At 39.1% G+C, this 25100-nt stretch overlaps 2 protein-coding genes across 5 annotated transcripts in view; one reads left to right on the top strand and one right to left on the bottom strand.

Annotated features, from left to right (window-relative positions):
• The first annotated feature begins 1676 nt into the window (after positions 1–1676).
• Positions 1677–9881, top strand: TRIM59 (tripartite motif containing 59). 4 transcript variants are annotated; one of them, XM_046659279.1, is made up of 3 exons: positions 1677–1770; positions 2555–2632; positions 6520–9881. In XM_046659279.1, the coding sequence occupies exon 3, from the start codon at positions 6523–6525 to the stop codon at positions 7732–7734; it is 1212 nt and encodes a 403-aa protein (XP_046515235.1). In that variant the 5' UTR covers positions 1677–1770; positions 2555–2632; positions 6520–6522; the 3' UTR covers positions 7735–9881. The 4 variants fall into 4 exon arrangements, with proteins under 4 accessions (XP_046515235.1, XP_046515238.1, XP_046515239.1 ...); XM_046659282.1 differs by having other exon boundaries at positions 1688–1770; positions 2230–2632; XM_046659283.1 differs by lacking the exon at positions 1677–1770 and adding an exon at positions 2053–2460.
• Positions 9882–11612: 1731 nt separating this feature from the next.
• Positions 11613–25100, bottom strand: part of SMC4 (structural maintenance of chromosomes 4) — a 34472-nt gene continuing 20984 nt past the window's right edge. The window contains exons 14-24 of the mRNA XM_046658099.1: positions 23311–23536; positions 23150–23229; positions 21601–21753; positions 20408–20534; positions 16467–16656; positions 15096–15240; positions 14372–14545; positions 13554–13736; positions 13169–13401; positions 12442–12625; positions 11613–11962 (exon numbers count right to left, since the gene is read on the bottom strand). Coding sequence (XP_046514055.1) covers positions 11810–11962; positions 12442–12625; positions 13169–13401; positions 13554–13736; positions 14372–14545; positions 15096–15240; positions 16467–16656; positions 20408–20534; positions 21601–21753; positions 23150–23229; positions 23311–23536 — 1848 coding nt within the window. The 3' untranslated portion in view covers positions 11613–11809. The remainder of the gene's footprint in view (positions 11963–12441; positions 12626–13168; positions 13402–13553; positions 13737–14371; positions 14546–15095; positions 15241–16466; positions 16657–20407; positions 20535–21600; positions 21754–23149; positions 23230–23310; positions 23537–25100) is intronic.

Here is a 25100-nt window from a genome sequence, read left to right as displayed (position 1 = left end):
TGTGTGAGCTGTTTTTCAGGAATTAGGACACCTCCTTCACTCCAGGCCAGTAGAGACCACTAACTCATCAACTGGGCCCACGCAGATGTCCAATCTGCAACCTTTTGATGTCAAGAGGCTAAAAACTGCACCCTCAGGTCATGCTAGCACTGCCATTTTGTGAACATGGGTCCTACGAAGAGGCGTGGAGTCTGACTACACTTGTGCAGACCATCAATTCCCTCACCTCTCCTCACCTCCAGTCACCCATCTCCACATTTCAGACCACCTTGCTCCCTAACCCATAAACATCCCTGAGTCCCTATTTTCAGGGAAGCAGATTTGAGACTCGGGCTCTCGCTTCGTCCTGTGGCTGCCTTGTGAGTAAACCCTCTCTCTGCTGCAATCTCATCGTCTTGGTGTTTGGCTTTCTGGACCGTGGGTACAAGCAAACCTGGTTCAGTAACAACATGACAGAAGCTCTGAAAAGTAGGAGTTACCCTTTGTAAGAGACACATTGTAAAGGAAATCTCCATCTGTAAAGGTGTCTCCCTCTCTGTACCAGGAAGAAGGGGGGATGACCTTATCTCTTAAAACTGTTATCAATGTGGAAGGCAAGGACTTAAACCTGCATAATAACCTGGCTCTTGTGTACTGTGCTTCTCTGGCCATCTCTCATAACTGGCCTCCCCACACCCAACATCCTCTTTTGTCTTCAGCTGAAGATGATACTTAAGGTGGTGGCTTCAGCCATTTTGGCGAGTTGCTCAGTTTGCCTGGGCCTCTCCCATGAATGCATGTTATAAAGCTTTGTTTAATTTTCTCCTGTTATTCTGTCTCATGTGCATTTAATTTGCAGCCGGCCAGAAGGACCCAGAGTGGGTAGATGCAATGTCTTCCTCCCCTACAGTTCCGTGTTCCAGAAGCTGAGTCTACGGCCCAGGGCCGCCCTGTCACCCCGCGCTCCCCGTGTGCCGTAGCTCAGCCTCGGGGCCGGCCTGACCCTCTGGTTTGCGTGGCCCATGGCTCTCGGCCACTTGCCTGGCGTCAGGGGGCCGCAGGGTCCAGGGAGGAGAGGCCGCAGTGACAGAGCGTCCAGGGCCAGGGAGGGAGGAAGGTTCTCAAGAAAGAACGGGAAAAGGACTACAGAACCGCCTTCTGACTCCAAGGGCCCCGAGGGGACACAGGCCCCGGGTGGAGCGCGAACGGCAGGTCCGGAGCGGGTGCGGGGCTCGTCCGCGCCGGCTCGGCGGCCCCGGCCGTCCGCAGCTCTCGGGCCGGCGCGGAGGCTCCCGCAGGCGGCGGCCCACGGCGTCGCTGCGCGCCAGGGCCAGGGCCGGAGCCCGGCGCCGCTCAAGGGGTCCGACGCGTCTTCGCCCCGGGGGGCTCCGCCGCCAGGCTCGCCTCTCCCGGGTCACTGCGCCATCACCGCCCCACCGTGAGCCCGGCCGGGGAGCCGCCGCCAGAAGCGCCTCCGCGCCCACCCACCCCGGCCGCGCGCCCCGGCTCCCAGAGGGGCGGGCTCGCAGAGCGCAGGCGCACGGAGCTGCCGGAGCCTCGACCCCGCCCCGGCGGGCGCCGCCGGCCGTTTACTTTCGAACGGCGGCCCCGCGCTTTCCCATTGGCCGGCGCTTGCGCAGTTGAATGTTGCGCGGAGACTGCGCCTGCGCCGTCGGGTCCGCGAGGCCCCGCCCGCCTGAGCACCTGCCGGCCCGAGGGCGGAGTGCGCGGCGCCGGGGTCTCGGCGTCCCTGGAGGCCGGCGCTTGGTCGGCCTGGGCGCCAGTCGAGCGGTGAGTCCGAGGAGCGGGGCCTGGTCCCGGGGGCGGCGCCGGCCCGCTGGCTGCGATGCGGGAGTCGAGGGCTCGCTGCCCAGCGGAGGGGCCCCGCGCGCGCCCGGCCGCACAGGCGCCGTGGTCCCTGCGGGCAGCTGGCCGTCCGGGGGCGGCGGGGCAGGCGCCTCGGGAGGGCTGAGGGGAGGAGGGGAGGAGGGGAGGAGAGGAGGAGGGGAGGACGGGCGGAGGGGAGGACGGGCGGAGGGGAGGACCGGCGGAGGGGAGGAGGGGCGGTCGCCCGTGTCTCACGGCCGAGCCGCGGTCCTGAGGCCTCGGGCAGAACGGGCCCAGGGTCCCCCAGCATTTCAGGGGCGGGACGGGGATGGGCAGACGTTTGGATGGGAATGACCTAAATGAACATTTATCACTTCAAACTGGCAAAATGTGTCCCTCCCGGGGGTGCGTCTTGTCCTCCAGTTAACTTTAAGCGATTGAAATGAGCGTGAATGTTGGGCCCCTCGTCACCGTTGTTGACGAGTGTTTTCGAGAGCTCATGAGATAACGACGCTGCGGAAAGAGGTCCTTTGTGACGAGTGATCTGGTCACAGAATTGTTGGGATCTTCAAGGTACGAGTGACACCTCTCCTGCTGCTCCAACAACTGTTGATATTTGTCGCTGCTTTTCTCAAAACGCCTGAGGCAGAGAAGGTGAACATCAAAGGCAGTGGAGTAACCATTCCTGGGATGCCGTAGTTAATGTATTTCTTGAGAATGTAAATCTGAAACTTTAAAACTGTTTTAGTTTTAGAATAAAAGAATCTGAAAAAGCTGGAGAAGATAAAGTGTATTCCGTCTCCAAGCCAGAAGATCATCAAAGTAGGTAAGCTCTGGGAGATTAAGTGAATATGAAAGAAATTGTCAGTGAACTTTTACTGAGTGTATGATTTAAACTGTAAGTGAAATTTTTAAGTCTTTTGCAAAAAGATAGATATTGGTGGTGTGTAAAATTCAAACCATATAGAAGGAGCATAAAGTGAAAAACTCCTCCCTCTTCTGAGCTTTCCTTAAAGGTCGTTAGCTCTTGTGTACTCTTCTAGAAATCTGACAGGTATGTTGACATCTTCATACACACGTGGTATCATTTTATCCATACAAATCTGCAGATTGCATTCATTAAGTTATCCGGACACCTTTTTATTACGTATTTACATATTGATGTGCATTCTTTTTTAATGAGCAAGTAGCTAGCCTTTGAAGTAAGGTATCAAGATTTAACTAGTCTGGCAAAGTGAAATTTGGCTTTTAGGTAATGTTTGTTTTAACATTGCCTTTGAGCAAACATATTGCTGAACGTTTTCCACCAGCTGTATTTTCACTTTGAAAAGTATAAAAAAATCAATGAAAACCTTAACTTCTCACTTGAGTTCCTTGTTAAGTTGCATTAGTAGTTTCTTTTTTGGTTTGGGGAAACAGGTTGATGTCAAAATGTGGGAAAATAGTACAAACGGGCACAGTTAAAATCACGTCTGACCTTGGGATTTTTCTTTATTTCAAGTTGAAAGAGTTATGGTGATCCTTCATTATTTTTCTATATTTATATGTACAACAGTATTTTAAAAATCTTGCCCTATGTGTATATATGTAGCACAATTGTAGTATTTCTAAAGTAAGTCTTGACTTTTGTGAAATGTGCTTTTTATCAGTCAGGGCCACAAAGATGTGAGCTCCAGTCTGGGTGGTGGCACCTTTTGAATTTTCCCAGACTTACAGCTGACTCAGTCTAAATCCAAGAGCAAGCCGTCCAACGCTGTGATGTGGGCAGTGTAATTTCTCTTCAGGAGTTGTAAGATGTAATATTTTATAACCATTGATGTTTAGAGATGAAAGGCAGTAACACATTAGTGAGTTAAAACCTAAAAAATGGTGTACATGGGAGAATGGGTACGACATGTCGGTCCTGCTTCATTCTCCGCGTCTGTTGTCAGCGCTGACCATCCGTGGCGTGCTGGTTCAGCACTGGACGCTCCACAGGAAGTCAGCCCTCTGGAGAAACTGCATAAAAAGTTCGGAAGTTCAGGAGTGTGTTCTTCACACTTAATCACAGGAAATTTGTGAAGTGATTTACAAGTAGATGATTTACCCTCAGGTTTCGTTCTGAAAATATTTAGTTTTTATATTCCTATATCTCAGTGACTTACAAAGGAAGCAGAAAGTCTTGAGCTAAGTTTTCAATTTACTTGGGCTTGTAGTAGTCATTGGAGGAGAGTAACATTTTACATGGGTTACTTTTATTTTACTTTTTTTTTTTTTAAAGATTTTAGTTTTCCTTTTTCTCCCCAAAGTCCCCAGGTACATAGCTGTGTATTTTTTTAGTTGTGGCATGTGGGATGCCACCTCAGCATGGCTTGATGAGCCGTGCCATGTCCACACCCAGGATCCAAACCGGCGAACCCCGGGCCGCCAAAGTGGAATGTGTGCACTTAACCGCTGTGCCACCGGGCCAGCCCTAAAATCACTTTAACAAATCAGCAAGATGAGGGTAGTCAGAGTAGAGTTTGATTTCTGTATCTTCAAGTTAAACAAAAGTTTCTGATCAAATTTTATTAAAAATTGCACATACTGGGGCTGGCCCCGTGGCTGAGTGGTTAAGTTCGCGCGCTCCGCTGCAGGCGGCCCAGTGTTTCGTTGGTTCGAATCCTGGGCGTGGACATGGCACTGCTCATCAGACCACGCTGAGGCAGCGTCCCACATGCCACAACTAGAAGGACCCACAACAAAGAATATACAACTATGTACCGGGGGGCTTTGGGGAGAAAAAGGAAAAAAATAAAATCTTTAAAAAAAAAAAGAAAAAAAAATTGCGCATACTATGGGAGTAGTTTTTGAGACCGTGATAGTTGCTTCCATTTTATATAGGCTTAGGAGATGACGTTTTCTTTACAATCTTGTGGTGAATATCTTCATTCTAAAGAAAGTTGAGCTTTTGGGGTCCTACATGGGTAAATGGGTTCTCGGAGGCAATGTTTTCTACCTTTTTGAGAACAGGACTTGGGAGAGAAGCTTCAGAGGGAAAGGTTGGATTCTGTTTTAAGGGCTCATTATGTAAAGTCTTTCCAACATGCATTCACTTGCATTTATGTGCAATGAATGTCATCTAAGCTGCCGCCCAATTACTGCTGTTGCCTGGTATGCTGTACATTTCAAGCTTAGCCTCTATCTGACCAATCTTGGCTCATTAGGGTTCTGAATACTGTCAGTCTGAATGGAGTATTTTCTGATAACTCTCCTGTTTATAGCTTTTCTTAAGCTAAGTAGAGATTTTGCTATTTCAAAAAAAACAAAACTAATCTGATATTTTATTAACCTTGGTCTCTTAAGGAGCATTGTTTATGCAACCAGTATCGAGTGAATGCGTACCGTGTGTCAAGTTATATACTTAGACACAATTCCTGTCCTTATTGCAGGCTAACACATTCTAATGTATAGAAAAATACTACACAATTCTTTTAAATAAAATCCAGTTAAGTGCTCTGCAGTAGAGGCGCAGATTAATAGGGGGCCTAATCTGGGGAGGCGGCGGGGCTCAAATTGAGACTTGAAGGGTGACGAAGAGTTTGCTTTTGCAAATGAAGATAAGGAGCATCGAGCTAAAAAGTCTAAAGGAGTTTTTATGTTTATTAAAAGGACAATTAGTTATTTGTAGGTCTTTTCTCAAACGTTTATCTTAAAGCTTAGTTTTATAGAGGAAGATCTGGAAACTTCTATATTTTACATGAAGGGCACTTGAGCTTTTTGTTTTGCTTTGTAAGGTTCTTTTAAACAGTGGTGGAAGTTGATTCTTCTCTGCCAGGGCCAAGTAAGGTGTGTGTTGAGGTTAGGCACAAAGGCGGACTCTAAGAGCGGGTAGGGCTTCTCTTGCGGGAAATGTCAATAATAGCTTGCCAAGAGGTCAAGTTCACTTGTGTCACAGAGTCTCTGAACTGTTGCTGGATTTCTACATGAAGGAAAGATGACTAATGGTGTTCTTTACCACTAATGCTGTAGTTATCACAATCAACACTTCATCTTTCAAACTGAGTTTTAGCGGAAGGACTTAATGCAAATCTTCAAATTAAAATTATTACTTTAGAATGCTACACTGTGCTGATCCTGGCCTTTAAGCACACTAGTATTCCAATTCAAGAAGCTAAGAAATTTATAGCAACAATTACTAGAGAAATTTAATAACTTGCTTTTAGAAATTATGGTTGAGCCAACTGGGAGCATGAATCCTTCTTTTGAATTAAAGAATATAATTTTGCTAAGCCTAATTTATTTAATAAAAATATCTTGAGTCTTGCCTATTCATTATTTGTGTAGAGTTTTGATTTGAGCATCTAAACATGTGAAGAGTTGCACAGAATAGTTACAATCATTAAGTAGACTTCAATAGAACACTTTGAATTTTTCTTAGTCTTCATTACATAGAAAGAAACTTAACTTTTTAATTTGAAACATTTTACTATGAATAAATTAGAATTTTGTTTAGCATGAATTTTGTCCCAAAGTAAACAAGCTCTTAAAGATGATCAAATATTCAATATTATATATTAGGAATTGCATTACTTAGAAAGCTACATTTAAAAAATCTTAGTAAATACCTTAATTATCCTCTTAAGTGACAAGCACAATGTAGTAACAGTTTGGAGGTTGACTCCTAAAACTTTACACAGTATGTGCAGGTGTCTTTGTTATATGTAGACTTAAAATACTTTTTTCTCTTGACAGGAAATGCACAATTTTGAGGATGAGTTAACGTGTCCTATTTGCTACAGTATTTTTGAAGATCCTCGTGTACTCCCATGCTCTCATACATTTTGTAGAAACTGCTTAGAAAACGTTCTTCAGGCATCTGGTAACTTTTATATATGGAGACCTTTACGAATTCCACTCAAATGCCCTAATTGCAGAAGTATTATTGAAATTGCTCCAACTGGCATTGAATCTTTACCTGTTAATTTTGCATTAAGAGCTATTATTGAAAAGTACCAGCAGGAAGACCATCCAGACATCATCACCTGCCCTGAACATTATAGGCAACCATTAAATGTTTACTGTCTACTAGATAAAAAATTGGTATGTGGTCATTGCCTTACGATAGGTCAGCACCATGGTCATCCTATAGATGATCTTCAGAGTGCCTATCTGAAGGAAAAGGACACTCCTCAAAAACTGCTCGAACAGTTAACTGACACACACTGGACAGATCTTACTTGTCTTATTGAAAAGCTGGAAGAACAAAAATCTCATTCGGAGAAAGTGGTCCAAGGTGATAAGGAAGTTATTCTCCAGTATTTTAAGGAGCTTAGTGATACATTAGAACAGAAAAAAAAAAAATTTCTCAGTGCTCTCTGCAATGTTGGCAATCTGATTAATCAAGAATATACTCCACAAATTGAAAGAATGAAAAACATCAGAGAGCAGCAGCTTGAATTAATGACATTGACAACATCTTTACAAGAAGAGTCGCCACTTAAATTTCTTGAAAAAGTTGATGATGTCCGCCAACGTGTGCAGACCTTGAAACGAAGACCACTTCCTGAGCTCCAGCCTGTTGAAATTTATCCTCGAGTAAGCCAAGTATTGAAAGAAGATTGGAGCAGAACGGAAATTGGACAAATCAAGAAACTTCTCATTCCTGAAATGAAAATTTCTTCAAAAAGGATGTCATGTTCCTGGTCTGATAAGGATGAAAGAGAAGTTGAATTTTTTAAGATTCTAAACATTGTTATAGTTACACTGATTTCACTGATATTGATGTTGATCCTCTTTTTTAACCAACACATAATAACCTTTTTAAATGAAATCACTTCAATATGTTTTTCTGAAGTCTCTCTGTCTGTTTACCAAAGTTTATCTAACAATCTTCATGATTTAAAGAATATACTATGTCACTCTTTATATTTACTGAAGGAATTCATGTGGAAAATAGCTTCTCATTGAAAATTCAAGTCTGAATTGTTTAAATAGGCTTATTCTGTACAGCAGAGACTGATAACCATGGCTAAATGGAGAACTAGGGGTAGCGTGGATAAATAAAACAGCAAACTAAACTTACTAGAGTTGCAACACACAAATATGTTAAGCCTTTCATGCTGCTGTTGGATAGAAATAATGTGTCAAAGTTAGAAATGAGGCAGAATGTCTCTAGTTTTCAGACATCTGAAAACTAGAATAAAATGTAGTAATTCCTTGCATATTAATGCATGATCTCATTGGCTTGAGGTTTACTTACTATGGTGGTGACATTTAAGCATTCTTGTACCAATACCGTCTTTGAACATTATCCTATACTGTAGTGGCTGACTTTGCAGTTCTTTATATATTATGTAGCTTTTGGATTCAAAGATGGCAAAATTCTGGAAGTGCATACGCCTTTATTTTGATGTGGCTGGAAGCTTTTGAATGGGTGAGATGGTGAGAAGAGGTTTTAAATTCAAGCAGCAGAGTCTAAAAGTGATAAAAGACTGCTTAAAGATGCTTTTCATCAAACACACCTGATCCACACATTGTTTCAGATAAGATTTGCGAGCCCTAAAATGTTTATCAGATACAGAACAGCAACATTTTCTAATACTTGTCATATTCTGTGGTTTGTGTAAATTGTTTTAGGATTGTATTAGAATTTGTGTAGTGTTTTAAGTCTTGTCAAATCAGTTCTTGGATAAAAACTAAAATGTTACAAAATGGAATCATTGTTGATATATTTCATCATCAGATTTAGATGACTCATGTTCATTATATTTGTCTTAAAAAATTATCTTAAATTTTCTGCCAAACATTCCCTTATGCTAATGCCAAAATAGCAATAATTTTAATCTTATTTCCTTGAATTTTGCTTAAAAGGGAGCCTACCTAGCTATTAAGTCAGATCCCTTTGATAATTCCCTTATTATTAGCAGGGACTGGAATTGGAGTGTTTGTTGTAGTTTTGGCCCTTCTGTCCACACAACCCTAACCCAAATATAACCTCGTTTGCTTTCCAGAAATTCCAAACTGGCTATTGCTCTTGGATCACACCTCTAGGTGCTTTACCTAATTTAAAAGACTTTCCAGGTCAGATTAGGGAATGCTCCTGGTCCTACAGATTACATGTAAATTCTAATGAATTCATATGGCTGTGTTCAGGGCACTAGTTCCAAAATATTCCTAAGGTCTTATCTGCGAAGAACAAGTCTGAATGTTAAGACAGCCGGCTGTGTTGTCAGTTTGTGACCAGAACCAGAATATCCCTAGCACAAATTAGCACAATTAACGTAGTCATGCATCACTTAACGGCAGAGATACATTTTGAGAAATGCTTCGTTAGGCAATTTTGTCCTTCTGCAAACACCAATGCAAACAGATAGTATAGCCTACTACACACCTCGGCTATATGGCACTAATCTTATGGGACCACCGTCATATATGCAGTCAGTCATGAATGGAAACATCGTTACGTGGCACAAGACTGTATTGTATGGGGGCCAAGAACATCTGGAGGGTGTAATGGAGATAGGGAAAATATACATTCAGCTACTGAGATGAGAGAAATACAAATACACGTTAACTTTAGACCAAAGTTGCACTGATTTAAGTATTAGTCACAACACGAAAATGCCAGGGACTTTTGGAATACAGGTAAATACTAGTAAGTAGTGAAATGTGTGTTAGCTGTCAAGCACTTAATCTCACACTTCTGAAGTAGGTATTAACTGCTACTTTTGTACAAGACAAAAGAGACACAAAAGTAATTTGCCCAAAGCCATAGAGCTAGTATATGGGAGACCCAGTGTATTCTTTCCAGAGTTCATGCTGTCATGCAGCCTTTCAAGGATTTAAATAAGCCGAGAGTTTTATTAAAGCAGGCCTTCTGTTCATGTCTAAGAATCATCTGTAGCTAAAAATTGAAGCATATGCCTATTAATTTTTTAGGTTTGACATATTTTCTAACTTTTTAGTAGACAAAACTTTATTTTTTGATGAATTTTATGTAGTGTGCATGAATATAGTAAACAAATAACTGATTCTTATAAATGCTGTTTTTTAAAAAAATTTTTACCGAGATGAGATTGTAGAATTTAAAGTATATAATCTTGAAATATTTTTGTTTTCTGTATAACAAAAGTATATATTTTAATAAACTCATTTTGATATTTTATTTGTATTGAGTGGCTTCATAGGGAGCTCAAACTCAGGAGTGGCAGCTTGGAATTTTCATGTAGGTTATGGGTATTATGTATTTTAACTCTTTAAAACTTCATACTAAGCGCTGCTACTCCACTGGTTATTAAAATGTAATAAAAGTATTAAGTTCCATTCATCTCTACTCTCAACCAATGAAAAAGCACTTCATTATAGCTTCTTCCAGTTCCACTTTCCTTATACAATCTTGATTTAAAACAAATGCCCATACTTGAGTTTCAGATCTTGCTTTACGTCCATGCTCATGTGTTCACACTTTTAATGACTATGTTATATGATAAAACTGTCTGTTGGATTTTTAGTACCTAAGCAATGGTCTACTGAGTAACAAGCTAACCCTTAATTCCTTCAGGATCAATATCTGGAAATTGAATAGCTAGGGCAAACACTTTTAGTTCAATACTAAAATTCCTTCTGAAAACCAAGTGGTTGCCAACTTATTTCCAATAGTATTATAATATTCTTGAGCTAATACAAGTGTAGTGTAAAAAAAAACCCAAACAAAAACAAAACCCTGACAATTTGATAGGCAAACAGTATTTCATATTTATTTCCATTTATAGTAGAAGTTAACCCCTATATACTTCATTCTTTCAATGAAGTAACTAGTGTTTTTTCTTTTAGTATTTTTAGTATAAGTATATGGTATTTTAGTATATAGTGTTTTTCGTTTTTCTTTTGAGGAAGATTAGCCCTGAGCTAACTGCTGCCAATCCTCCTCTTTTTGCTGAGGAAGACTGGCCCTGAGCTAACACCCGTGCCCATCTTCCTCTACTTTATATGTGGGATGCCCACCACAGCATGGCCTGATAGCGGTGCCATGTCTGCACCTGGGATCTGAACTGGTGAACCCTGGGGCTGCCAAAGTGGAACATGTGCACTTAACCACTGCACCACCAGGTCAGCTCCTACAGTGATTTTCTTAGAGTATTTTTCCTATTCAACTTTATGAGATATTCTAGTCATATTTAGACATTGTCTGTTTGCTGGCCCTCTTGCGAGTGTTTTAAATACACACATCAAGTTTTAGAATAACATAAGATAGTTAAATTCTCATCCTTATATTTCAGAATGACTGGTTACAAAGAAATTGTTCCTAGTATCTGAGTAATAAATATGATGGTCGTCTAAATTAGCAAATTAAGTGGAATTACCTTAAGAATTTATACAATAATAGTTGGCAGGCTTTTCCTGTGTAGGTCAAAGGTTCACGAGGGTATGCTGCATCTTGACAAGACGATCTAGTTTGGAACTTCACTGTTCATCAACTAACAGACTTTTAACTCTGCCGGTAGCAATTTGGGACTAACAGTAAGTCACCTGACCCACCCGGCATCTTTTTTTTTTCTTTTAAGATTTTATTTTTCCTTTTTCTCCCCAAAGTCCCATGGCACACACTTGTGTATTTTTAGTTGTGTGTCCTTCTAGTTGTGGCACGTGGGACGCCACCTCAGCATGGCTCGATGAGTGGTGCCATGTCTGTGCCCAGGATTCAAACTGGTGAAACCCTGGGCTGCCAAAGCGGAGTGTGCGAATTTAACCACTCGGCCATGGGGCCGGCCTCCCCACCCGGCATCTTAATTTTCTCCACACTCTGCCATTTACAAAGTTGTCAGATTTTTAGAATTTCCTAGAAGCAGATGGAGAGAATATTTTATTAGACTTGTAATATGTCTCTTAACAGCATAAAATAGAATCCAATTATATGATCAGGAGTATTTATCTTATACATTTTATATAATTTTTAAATTTATAATCTTTTACAAATAGAAAATCAGTAATACAATACACTGAATCTATGTTGATTCAATTTGAGAAGTCCAATAAAACAAGTTTAATAAGGTCCTTTAGATGCAATTTCTTTTGGGTTTACTGCAACACTTTTTGTTATATTGTATGTCTTGTAAATTCCAATAAGTCTATCCGAAATCTCAAACATATTATTTCGAAGAGAAATTATTATGAACTGGGCATTTTTTGTTTGTTCCTAAAAAGAAAGAAATAAGAAACATTAAGTAATAACAGGTAAATCATATAATAAACATCTAAGCTTTACTTCCCTGAAATAGTTTTTGGGCAATAAATTCAACATTACATTGATAATTAACTTGTGTAAGAATGATGGCATGGATAATTCATGAAACAGTATTTGGGTTTGAGAAGAATTTGGGTATTTTTGGAAGCAAAGTTGCATAGAAGTCTTCTAGTGGAAAAAAGATCTAGGCAGGAGATGAGATTCTAGCTGTGTTTCATCTAGTAATTTACATTGCTAATTTATATTTTACTTGTCCAAATTGGAAATATTCGGTTCAAAAAAAGGACTTGGTCTCCTTTGATATCATACGACATGGAATTAAGAGAACAGGCAAAAAGCTCAAAAGAAGGAAACTAAGTCAAACAATTCCATGTGTAATGTATAGGGACTCACAAAATTTTTAGAATGGAAACCTGTAAATGATTACTTACATATATATAAAATGCAACAATGGACACATTTTTAAAATCAAGGGCCGCATCAATCTCATCCATGAAGTACAGGGGAGTGGGTTTGTAGTGGTGAAGAGCAAACACTAGAGCCAATGAACTAAGCGTTTTCTCTCCTCCTGAAAGGTTGAAGATCTTCTTCCAGCTTTTCTTAGGTGGTCGAACACTGAAATAATTAAGAAAATCTCTTATTAGTCAAATTACTTGTAAAGCCAAAGTTAAGACTTCATGATCTGTTTTCCATAACTGGCTTCTACTACCTTCCTCAGGAATCTCTAACTGGCTTTTCACAAATTGAAACTCTTGTTGGGTTATTTTATAAAAATGTTATTGGAGGATGAACACATATGGACGCCTACCAAAATTTTAAGATTTAAACAGCAGGCTAGTAAGTATTTCTTGCTATTTTTCCCTGTTTACAACGCAGTTTTTCACTTTGCAATTTTCAAATCCTAATGTTAAACTGAAGTGGCTTGAAAATTTTAAAACAAGGTGAATTAGAAAAATTGTGTGTAAAATTCAATATTTGCTGTTTGTCCAGAATTTATGTGGCAAACTGCCAATATGCAAACAAAGTAGTATTTATCATCAAATAAAACAAGTTGTAGATATAACCTTCAAATCCCACACCTAAAAAATACTGAGAGATTGGAGAGTATGTAGAGAGACGTAAGTAGAGGAGGTTCCAAAACTCAGTAGAATTACAAACCTGAACATGATGCCTTCAGAGAAAGGATCCAAGCTGTCTACAAGCTCCAGTTCAGCGTCACCTCCCAAAGTAAGCATCTGGTAATTTTCCTTTAATTTATTTGTTATTATGTAAAAACCTGCCATGAATTCATTAAGCCTTTGCTTCCGAAGATCTTCATATGCCTGTCTAAAATGATCTCTCTCACAAGTAATTTTGTCCAATTCTGCTACTCGTTGTAAATATAATTCTTCCTATGAAAAGAATATTATCATGAGATAAACATCTCAAGTTAGAAATTTGAGATGAAAATCAACATTGCTAATTATTTAAAATTAAAGGTTGCAATGTAAGCCAAAGACTAAAAAGAACTCCCGACTATTATACATTAATAGTTCGTTCATACCTTCTTTTTATACTCTGCAATGGCACCAAGGTTTGGCTTCATTTCATGACACTGGGCTTCCAAAAGTGCAATTTGATTTGTTATAGAATCTGGATTCTTGATTGCTTCGAGATCCTCTGGGCTTAGAACCAAAATCTCTTCAACAGTATTATTTTCTATGGGGTGCAATGATATTTTTGAAATCTAAAAGTTCAATTTAGGTGAGAGTTAGGGAAGGCACACTACTAAAATTAACGTTTAAAAAAAAAAAATCAACAATATGACAAATTACCTACCTATTAAAACAACATACAATAAGGAGTTGTGACTAATTTGTGTATCAACTGATTTTCAAAAGACTTCAAGAAAAATAGTTTTGGGGTTCCAAAGTGCTCATACAGCCTTTTTGTTAAAATCGCCAAGTCAGCCCTGGGGTGAAAATGTTGACTAATTCTAAGCATTACTCAGGTTCTTCTATATAATAATTATATTATTGTTTCCTATACATTTGAGAAGTGAGTATATCATGGAATTAAGAATCACACTGTACCTTAAAAACACACATAAAACAAAAACCCCAACCCTTTTTCATAAAGAATATTTTAACCCCCAGGTACATAATTGTGTATTTTTACTTCTGGGTCCTTCTAGTTATGGCATGCGGGACGCTGCCTCAGCGTGGCTTGATGAGTGGTGCTGTGTCCGGGGGCCCAGGATCTGAACCAGCAAAAACCCTGGGCCACTGCAGCTGAGCCTGTGAACTTAACCACTCGGCCACGGGGCCGGCCCCCATAAAGGATATTTTCAAGTTATATTTAACTAAACGGTAATAATCTCACCTCTTTTTGCCAGTATTTTATTTTAGAATTATGTTCAGCAATGTGCCCATCTATTTGTTCAAGTTTCAACTTAATACTAAGTGCATCTTTTTGAAGAGCATGTTCATTTTCTTGAATTACTTTTAGTTCTTGAAGTAAATTACGATGTTCTTTCTGGATCTCTGGTAAGGACTCCTAAAAACCAAGAAGAACTGCTACAGACATGACCTTCCCAAATAACAAGAACAGGCATTTTCACATTACAATGAAATCTGGCAATCTCTCTCCATGCCCTTTTCATTTTAAATTCAAACTTTTTTATTTACAGACAAGTTACAATACAGTACTCGTATTCTGTTTTTTCCTTAAAGATTGGCACCTGAGTTAACAACTGTTGCCAATTTTTTTTTTATTCTCCCCCAAACCCCCTAGTACATAGTTACATATCCTACCTGTAGGTCCCTGTGGTTGTGCCATGTGGGACGCCGCCTCAGCATGGCCTGATGAGCGGTGCCACGTCCGCACCCAGGATCTGAACTGGCAAGACCCCGGGCCGCCGAAGCAGAGCACAGGAACTTAACCACATGGCCATGGGGAGGGCCCCAGCACTCATATTTTTATTGTACAAAGTTAATATAGTTATAAAAGTTAAGCTATGGAGTGCTTACTATGCAAGGCACTGATGTCACATAGCCAACTCTTTAAATTGTTTCAAACACCATCTTCTCCCTTGCCCAAGTCTCACCTCTGCAGCATCTGTGCTCTGTATGACCTCTGCTGCTTTGTCTTCAATACTTTTTAGCTCTGCTGTTAAGTCATCTACTTCTTTCTCAGTATCTTTTATTTCTTTCTCTGTTTGAAGGACAGAGTCTTGAGCTTTTTTAAGATTTCTAAACAAGCAAAATGATAGATTAAAAATGTGGTAAAACGTGTACTTGTTATTCTGCTTCTGAAAACCTATGAAAAGAACTTTTGACAGCATTAATGTGTCTTTTTATTCTCTCATAGATTTAAAAGTTTATGATTTACTAAACCATCCTTGAATTGGTTTTATATGTTTATACACACACTTGTGGGATTACTGTATTTTTCAAATTAAACTCAGTATAAATCAACAAAACTTACTTATACAGGCTTCTAATATCATCCAATCTTAGATTATGAAACAAAGTTGTCCACTGGATTATTATATTGTCATTTTCTTGTCAGATTGGAGATTCTTAAATCTCTATACCCATGAAGCTATATAAACTTCTGCTCCTAACATAAACAAATGGCTTATTAGCACCTTTATCCTTGAGCAAAAGACTGGAATAACTTAATAACCAGATCATCTATATATAATTAATTTATGATTTTAGATAAAAAAACAGCTGTTTACATTCTAACATTTTTCTTTTTTTAAAGATTTTATTTTTTTTCTTTTTCTCCCCAAAGCCCCCTGGTACATAGTTGTATATTTAGTTCTGGGTCCTTCTAGTTGTGGCATGTGGGACGCTGCCTCAGCGTGGCCTGATGAGCAGTGCCATGTCCGCGCCCAGGATTCGAACCAACGAAACACTGGGCCGCCTGCAGCGGAGCGTGTGAACCTAACCACTTGGCCACGGGGCCAGCCCCCATTCTAACATTTTATAAACATACATAGCTTTAATTATTTTAGAAACACTTCAATACTCTAAAAATCAATTTTAAAACAAGAACTACGAATGGATAAAAAACTTTTTGTGAGTTGGGACAATGGAATAATAGTTAATTAAACATTTAAGTTACCGAGACAATTAACTTTGCTAAGAGATCTCATTCTTCCCGCTTATTCTCCTAAGACCTAGACCTATTCAATCCCCATCTACTCCTCTCAGCTGGAGAAAGCAAACTGATTTCTCTGCCCTCACAAGAACCGGAGAGTTGTACAACTGTGCTTTGCCAAGGCACACCTGTGTACCAGTCTCTTCTTAAAAACAAACTGGTCTGATGCTAAGTGTTTACTGTAGGTCTCCCCTTACTCAAGCCCTATTAGGTAACACTGTGTTAGACAGGACATTAAATTGGACTAGGAGCCTCTCCGCTGTGGAGGCAGGGCAGAGGACGACGGGTTAGGGGAGGACGCACACTCTACCTGTCAGCAGTCTTGATTGCTACTTGGGCTTTAGTAACAGCAGAAGCACATTCATCTAATTGCTTATTTATTTTATCAAGTTTGTCCTGTTGGGCCTTGAGTTTATGGTTATTAATTTCTACGATGATATTGTATAACCTTTTAACTTCAGCTTCTACTTTCCCAGCTCTCTCAGCCACATTCTCATATTCTGAAATAAAAAAACAAAAAACTTAATTTATGCTTCTAGGCTAACCAGCGTCACTTGTTAGATGTAAATTTCTTCAGTCAATATAACTTAATCTGAAGCATGCAAAAGAAGAAATTTGAGACATTTAGGAAAAAGTACCTCAAAAAACCTCAGAACACTTTATGTCAAAACAAACGGCTCTACAACAACACATAGTTAAATTCTCCGGTTGGGCCATGAACAGAACCTATTTCTTTCTTAATGGCTCCATGCCCTAAAGCTCTTTTCAACTTTTTCTTAGGGTACTTGCTTGACTATTGGTCTCAATAATTTTCACCCTTACAGAGACTATGTGCCTGACCATTAACCTGCCCATGGTGAAGAAACTGGTTTACTCTGCGAGCCTAATTTAGAGTCCTCCACATGTTATGACGAGACAGTAGGGGAGAGGATGAACTGGAACTCTTCTCTGTGGCACAGACAGCTAAAGCCACACTCCCTAGATTCCCTTGTACCATAATTTAGGTTCAGACATAATTTAGGTCCATTCAATCAAAAGAATTCACATAATTTGGAAGGCGAAGTGAGGAATTGGACATATTTCTATTGGCAAGCAATCACACAGAAGTTTGAATTTTCTTGGTGGCACTGGAGGTTCTGGTGTCCAGCCAAAAGCTTTGTGAATAGTCAGAGAGTAGCATTAACTCTGATGGTGCGATGTGCTTCTGTGGTTGGTAGTTGTAGTGTCATCTTCCCAGTTTGCGAGATGACCTTCCAGTCAGAGAAGAGGCAGTTATAGCTCTTCTGTGGTTCTGTAGAGTAGCTCTGGAAATTATTCTTGAATGTTCAACCTAGAATTTCTTTCTTTAGCCATCCCAGTGATTCTGTAAACAATCTAATAGTTTCTTAAACACACACACACACACACACAGGGTAACTACACAAATGCTATTTACACCAGCCAGAGTGGATTCTATTTTATAATTTGAATCCTAATCACTATACAAAACAGGAAGGATAAAAGGAGGCAGAAAGGTGAGGAGTTCATGCTACCAAGAATACGTTATGTCTAGAAAGGTAAAGAGAAACACTGAGCTAACTTATGGAAAGAGTCCCATAAAGTTCCTCTAGAAGGTATATGGACATTTGGCACAGGAGGAAGGAGGTAGGACTCACTGAGAGAAAAGGATTAGATAAGGACTTCACTGTGGCTTGCTCTCCCCATTGTCTCTTCTCTCCTGTTAGGTAGGCGGGAATTTCCAGTCTCCAAATCTCCTTAACTTGTCATTTCACTTTTTGTCCTACATTATCAGAGTTCTTTCAGCCTGATCTTTCCTCATCTATTCAGTTTAATTCTAACAACTGTTTTACATTTCTGAGCTCACCACTTGGCAATTAAAAATAAAAAAATCCTGCATTTTGGGGGTCTTTTGGATCCCCTTTTGTCCTAATGATATTAAATACACACTAGTAATTTTTTTCAGGTCTAAGATAACTGTATTTGTTGAAGGAACTGTTTCACTCACAGTGGCGATGTTCTCTCTGGTTGAAATTCCATTAGGCTACCTGTGTGCTTGGCTCACTTGTCGGGTAGAGCACCAGCTGCTGTGGAGGATGGTGTTATGACTTACACTGGGGGATGGGCCAGGTATGCAGCTGGAAAGGGTTCCAACCTTTAGAACATTTTCTTATTTTCAAGTATCAACCATGCATTTCTCTTTTGATATCTATATTAGCATGTCTATTAGAAGAGGAAAACTGTGGCACATATAGTCTGCAATTTTGAAGTCACTATTCTATACACCTCACCCTCCTTACTCTATTCCCTGCACATTAGCCAGAGAGGTATTTTTAAAACCTAAATTAATGTAAAAATGAAATAATTAAAGATATGCTTTGCAGACTTGGGTCTTCCATATTAGACATTCACAGAGTCTACTGATAACAGCCAGCATTTCCATAAGAGGAGATATACATAGGGCTCCTAGTAAAGTCAAGTCATCCTTTTCAAACAAGAATACAGATTCTTGTAGTCTTTCTCTGAAAGTGTTGCTATAAATGACACACAAATACATTTTTGATCTTTCAGCTGATGACTAGGCACCATCGAAGCAGTCCCAACAAATACTGTGGGTTGTATGGAGGAAAAGGAGTGTGGGTAAAGTCAATGTGTCTGTAAAAACACAGTATAGATCCAAAATAAATGCAACCAAAAAAATCCTGTCAAACTGTGCCACTTCCCTATACATCACTTTCCAATGGCTTTCTGTTTCACCTGGAGACAATGGCCTATAAGGCCCTACACTATCTGGATTCTTCAATCCTTTACTCTAGCCACTCTGGCTTTCTTGTGTTCCTAGAAACTGCTAGCATACTCCTGCCTCAGGGCCTGGGTACTTACTCCTCCACATTCTTCTTGAAATGCTCTTCTCCCAAATATCCACAGGGTTAGCACTCAAACTTCCTTTGGATCTCCGCTTAAATGTCTCCAGCAGAGGCCTGTCTCACCCAGTGTGTCCACCAGACCCCCTATCCCCACCTTGTCCTGTTATCCTTACCACTTAGTACCACCACCTGATACAATATGTAATATACTGGTTTAGCTTCCCCATCTTAAGTGTGAGCTCCTTGAAAAGAGAGACTTTATTTTGCTCACTGCTTAATCAACAGAACCTAAAACAAAGCATGGCCAGTACCAGATGCTACTTGAGTGAATGCCTTAGTATTAAAAAACACAGATAAACATGACCACAAAAATAAACAATCAATATGGTACAGATGAATATTCAATGTGGACATCTGTCTGCTTAACATCTTTTTACCTCCTTTTCTTTTGGAAGGAAACTCCCTCATTTTTGGAACATTTCGATAATTGCTCCACCTCCACTCTAATTCTTTGGGATGGGCAATTACTATTTGCCTTCCTTGGCTCATGACCCAAACTGTACCGGAGTCTGTTTCCAGAGGATGTGATGAAAGCTCACTGTGTTTGCTGGGGTCATTCGCTAAGATACTGTATGCCAGGAAAGAGTCTGTCATCACAACCCTCCCTTCCCTCCTCCTGGAATAAGACGCACATCTACGACAGAAGCCAATGCGGAAAGAGAAGCAAGGCTGTTCAAGTGAATGATTAGGGAATTTCAATTTCACAGCCTATTCTGACTATGAGCCTACAAATTCCCTTTCGTGCTTAAAGATTCTATTTTGGTAGAACCCTTACATGTTTATATGTACACAAGAGAAAGTTCTGGAAGGAAAACACATGTTTTCTAAGTTTTCAAACAAATTCTACTTTTCTTCATGTGTATGCCATTTATTTCCTTTGTGCTTTTGTTTAAGTGATTTAGTTTCTCCAAATCCTGTTTCCTTAGTCTGTAAAACAACTACTGTATTGAAAAGTTCTTGTGAAGACTGAGCCAAAGTATACAAAGTATGAAATTAAGACGGTGGATTTCGGAATCAGACTGCCTTGGTCCTGAACTCCTATACTACCACATGCTATGCGACCTTTGGACAAATTATTTAAACCATTCTGGGACTCAGTTTCCTTATCAGTCAAATGAAGCACTTAATTTAACAGTATTTACTTTAACTGTAATAGTACTTACTTTATAACCATTTGAGAATGAAATAATAGAAACCATAAAACAGCAGTGACTCACACATAATATAAATAGCTATTTTTGTTCTACAAACTGTTATCTTACACATTTCAAACATTAAAAACCTGTTTTTGACATTCTCAAAAAAAAGTCTGTTTCCTTAAACATACCTGTTTTGAAAGCACTAACATTTTCTTCTAGCAATTTCTGCTTTTTTTGGTCAGGTGCTGTAGCAATTACATTAGCTTCAAGTTCCTTAACTTGGATATTCAAATATTCTTCTTGCTCTGATAAACGCTACAGAATGTTTTAACATTCAAGGTCAGTATTTTAACTTAGTAACATTTGCTTTAAACATTTTAAATTGAAACACTAACATGAAAAGGGCAGAAGACATGAACTAACATATAAAAAGGAAAGTGGCCAAAGAAACACACGGAATGATGTGTAAACTCATTACCAAGGCAAGTTAAAATGCCAGTTTTCAGTACTTCAGAGTAGCAAACTTACAACATACTGACGACTACTTAGTGTTCAAAGACTTGGAACTAGCACACTACTAGCCACATACGCAAATAAACTGCAACCATCTCTTTCAGGACAATTTGACATTGAGCAACGAATGCCTTCGACGATATACAGGCACCAGGTAATAATTGTAATTTTAGGAACCTAACCTAAGGAAATAATTGGATGAGTCTATAAAGGTTTACCTAACAAGGATATTTTAAACATAGCAGGGTAGATAATAACACAGAAAAATATTTATCAAATTGCTCAATGCAAATCAAACAAAATGCTCTAATGCAACTGCAAACAAAGTAAATTTGCACTGGCTTGGAAAGAAAACTATAATTTATTAAGTGAAGAAAAGTTAGTATAACTCAGTAAAAAACCATATGCATATTTAATATGCATATCCCTATCTACTATATACATAAACACATACATGTAAACTAGGTATTTATATTAAAAAGGTGAAGTATTATATAAACAAAAATTGAGGATGATGATCTTTTGCGTATTTTCTGAAAACTGTTTTTGGTTTTGTTTGTTTTTTAAAAAAGAAAGTGGGCATCAATTGCTTTTTCATAATGAAGAAAACATGACACTTTGAAAAGAGAATGAAAAGAAAGGATCATCTCTATGGAGTACAAATGGAGACCAGGAATAGCTGTGGCCGGAGCAACACATGACAAGGTGTTTATCCATTAGTACTCAAGGTAACAAAATCATCAACAAACAGGCTTTCCACCCAGAGACCCATCCTCCTCCCTTACATTTTAAAATTGTAAGCAAACAGCAATTCTGTCAAATAGCTGTTGAATTCCACGAGTTTCAGCCAGTATTAATAAAAGAATACCTGGATGCTTGCAGTAAACTTTTCTAGTGTATTCCTCATTTCTCGTTCACGATGCCTCAACTTAACTACTGCTTCCTCCAGCTGTAATTTCTGTTCTTGGATTTGCACCGCTTTTTGAGAGTCTTTCTGCAACTGTGATTCCATATTATTTACCTACGAAGAAGAATTCTAGTGAAATAAGTTTTCTCCAGAAGTCACTGCAGGTTAACAGCAAAATCAAGTTATAAATGAAGAAAACCCAAACGTCTGATATTAAAGACTAGAACAAAACCAAACAATCCAGGTCCAATTCTCAATCCTAAAACTTAGGAGATGGTCAACTAATTTCTGCATCATAGAACCAGATGGAAAGGCTTTTTTTTTGAGGAACATTAGCCCTGAGCTAACTGTTGCCAATCCTCCTCTTTTTTGCTGAGGAAGACTGGCCCTGAGCTCACATCCATGCCCATCTTCCTCTACTTTTCAAGTGGGACGACTACCACAGCATGGCTTGCCAAGTGGTGCCATGTCAGCACCCAGGAATCTGAACCAGCGGACCCCAGGCCACTGAAGCGGAATGTGTGCACTTAACTGCTGTGCCACCAGGCAGGCCCAGGAAGGGCATTTTTTTTTCTTTTTAATGATTCGCACCTGACCTAACAACTGTTGCCAATCTTCTTCTTCTTTTTTTTTTTTGCTTTTTCTCCCCAAATCCCCCCAGAACATAGTTGTATATTTTTAGTTGTGGGTCCTTCTAGTTGTGGCATGTGGGACGCCGCATCACCATGGCCTGATGAGTGGTGCCATGTCCACACCCAGGATCTGAACCAGTGAAACCCTGGACCGCCGAAGCAGAGTGCGTGAACTTAACCACTCGGCAACGGGGCTGCCCCCACCGGAAAGGCTTTTTAAAGTGTTGTATAGCCACGTATTATTTGAGTGAAGGCATACTCTGAAAATATTTAAGTGGAAGGATATAAACTGTTTTAAAATATGGGAAAAAATGAAGGTACGACTCTTTGGAAAAAGTTAGGTGTTCAGGACATTCAAGTACATTTTTAAGGTAGAAAAAGGTATATATAGTGTTTTGAGGGCAATAATGGAACACAGCAGTTTTTCCTGGTATTCTCATATACTTGTGGGCATATTAAATATTTTGAAATAAAATTTGGAAACATGCATCAGATATCTTTGCTGTACTTACACCTTAAAGAATTATTCTGAAATAGAAAAAAAAATCATGTAATACAGCAAGAATTATGTGAAAAAACATAAAATTAAATGTCAAACAGTATGTAAAATGGTTAAATTATAAAATATCAATATGATCCAAATGAAATAACAGAAAAAGATATATATATTGAGCATATACTTTCTAATTAACATGTTTTACTTTTAGAACTTTACAGGGTTTCACATTAGAAAAGTCCCACAGCTTATATATTAGTCATTTATAGAAAATCCAATCTGTTAATATAAAATTTGAGTACAGTCCACTTACAACGGCTAAACTTTATAGTATGTACGTTAATTTTTTTTTACGTGTGCCTATAATTTTAGATATGCTGACCTCATCTTCAGAGATTTCAACAACCACCGATGAACCCATCCTTCCTTTCATGACTTTGCTTCCACCACCAGTCATTGTGCCTGGAAAACAGAAAGTCAGACTTAGATATCTGCCCCAGCAAGATCAAATAAACTCAATGGCAGGAAAGAAACCACCATTACCTGACTGTTCTATGATTTGTCCCTGTAACGTTACCACTCTCCATCTTCTATCTTTTTGATATGCTACTCTTGTGGCTTGATCTAAGTTGTCAGCTACTAAGGTATCCCGTAAAGCAAAGTAAAAAGCTTGGCGAATTTTCTCATCTTTTACTTTTACTAAATCAAATAACCGAGGAGTATTTTCAGGAGTTTGAATTTTGGTCATTTTCTTTGCCCATACTGCCATCTGAAAGTAAAAAATATATATATATATTAAAAGAATATATAATTTCTTTTAGGTGTCATTTACATAAGTAATACACATGTATAAAATGTAAGGATACGTATACAAGGTTCTGAGTATCTGCGTAATTGAGTACTACTTCACTGTTATCTTAAAAGAAGTTACTGTAAAACTATTTAGAGGACATGATCTTTTATTTTTTTAAATTTTTATTTAATTATTTAATTAATTAATTACCGTTTGAGGAAGATTAGCCCTGAGCTAACTACTGCCAATCCTCCTTTTTGCTGAGGAAGACTGGCCCTGAGCTAACATCCATGCCTATCTTCCTCTACTTTATATGTGGGATGCCTACCACAGCATGGCTTTTTGCCAAGCAGTGCCATGTCCACAACTGGGTTCCGAACTGGCGAACCCCAGGCCGCCAAGAAGCGGGACGTGCAAACTTAACTTCTGCGCGACCCAGCTGGCCCCTTAGAGGACATGATCTTATATATAGAAAATGCTAAGGAATTCACACACAAAAAAAACTATTAAAACAAACATGAATTCAGCAAAGTTGCAGGATACAAGATCATTATACAAAAATTAGTTGTATTTCTATACACTAGCAATGAATAATCTGAAAATGAGATTAAGAAAATTCCATTTACAATATTATATTAAAAAAAAGCCAAAAACTTAGGAGTAAATTTAACAAAAGAGACACATGACCGTACACTGAAGGCTACCAAACATAATAATATGAAATTAAACCTAAATAAATGGAAGACAGTCCAGGTTCATGGATTTAAGATTTAATATTAAGATAGCAATACACAAATTGGTCTACAGAGTCAATCCAACTTGCATCAAAATACTAGTTGCTCCTTGTTTTGCAGAAATTGACCAGTTGATCTTAAAATTCATATGGAAATTACAGGGACTCAGAATAGCCAAAACAATCTTGATATGAAAGAACAAAATTAGAGGACTCCTCATTTCAAAACTTACTACAAAGCTACAGAAATCAAGACAGTGTGGTACTAGTGCAAGGACAGATGTACAGATAAATGGAGTCCAAAAATAAACCCTGACATTTATGGTCAGTTCATGTTTGACAAGGGTGCCAAGAAAATTCTATGGGGCAAGAATGGTTTTTCCAACAAATGATGTTGGAACTAGATATCCACATGAATAAGATCATAGTTGGACTCCTACTTTACACTGTTATAAAAGGAACATGGATTAAAAACCTAAATGTAAAAGCTAAAACTATAAAAGTCTTAGAAGAAAACAGAGGAGGTAAATAACTGTGCCCTTGGATTATGCAGTTGTTTTTTAGATGACACCTTTAGTCATCAGGAAATGCAAATCAAAACCACAACGAGATATCACTTCACAACCACTACGATAGCTATAATCAAAAAAATGTACAATAACAAATGTTGGTGAGGATGTAAACAAATTGGAACCCTCATTCACTGTTGGTAGGAAACAGCGCAGGCACTGTGGAAAACCGTGTGGCAGTTCCTCAAGAAGTTAAAGTTAACATGTGACCCAGCAATTCCACCCCTAGATATTAAAC

The sequence above is a fragment of the Equus quagga genome, chromosome 4 (assembly GCF_021613505.1).
Source record: "Equus quagga isolate Etosha38 chromosome 4, UCLA_HA_Equagga_1.0, whole genome shotgun sequence".
Taxonomy (NCBI): domain Eukaryota; kingdom Metazoa; phylum Chordata; class Mammalia; order Perissodactyla; family Equidae; genus Equus; species Equus quagga.
Note: the sequence above shows the minus strand (reverse complement) of the source record. Positions and strands in the feature narration are given on the sequence as shown.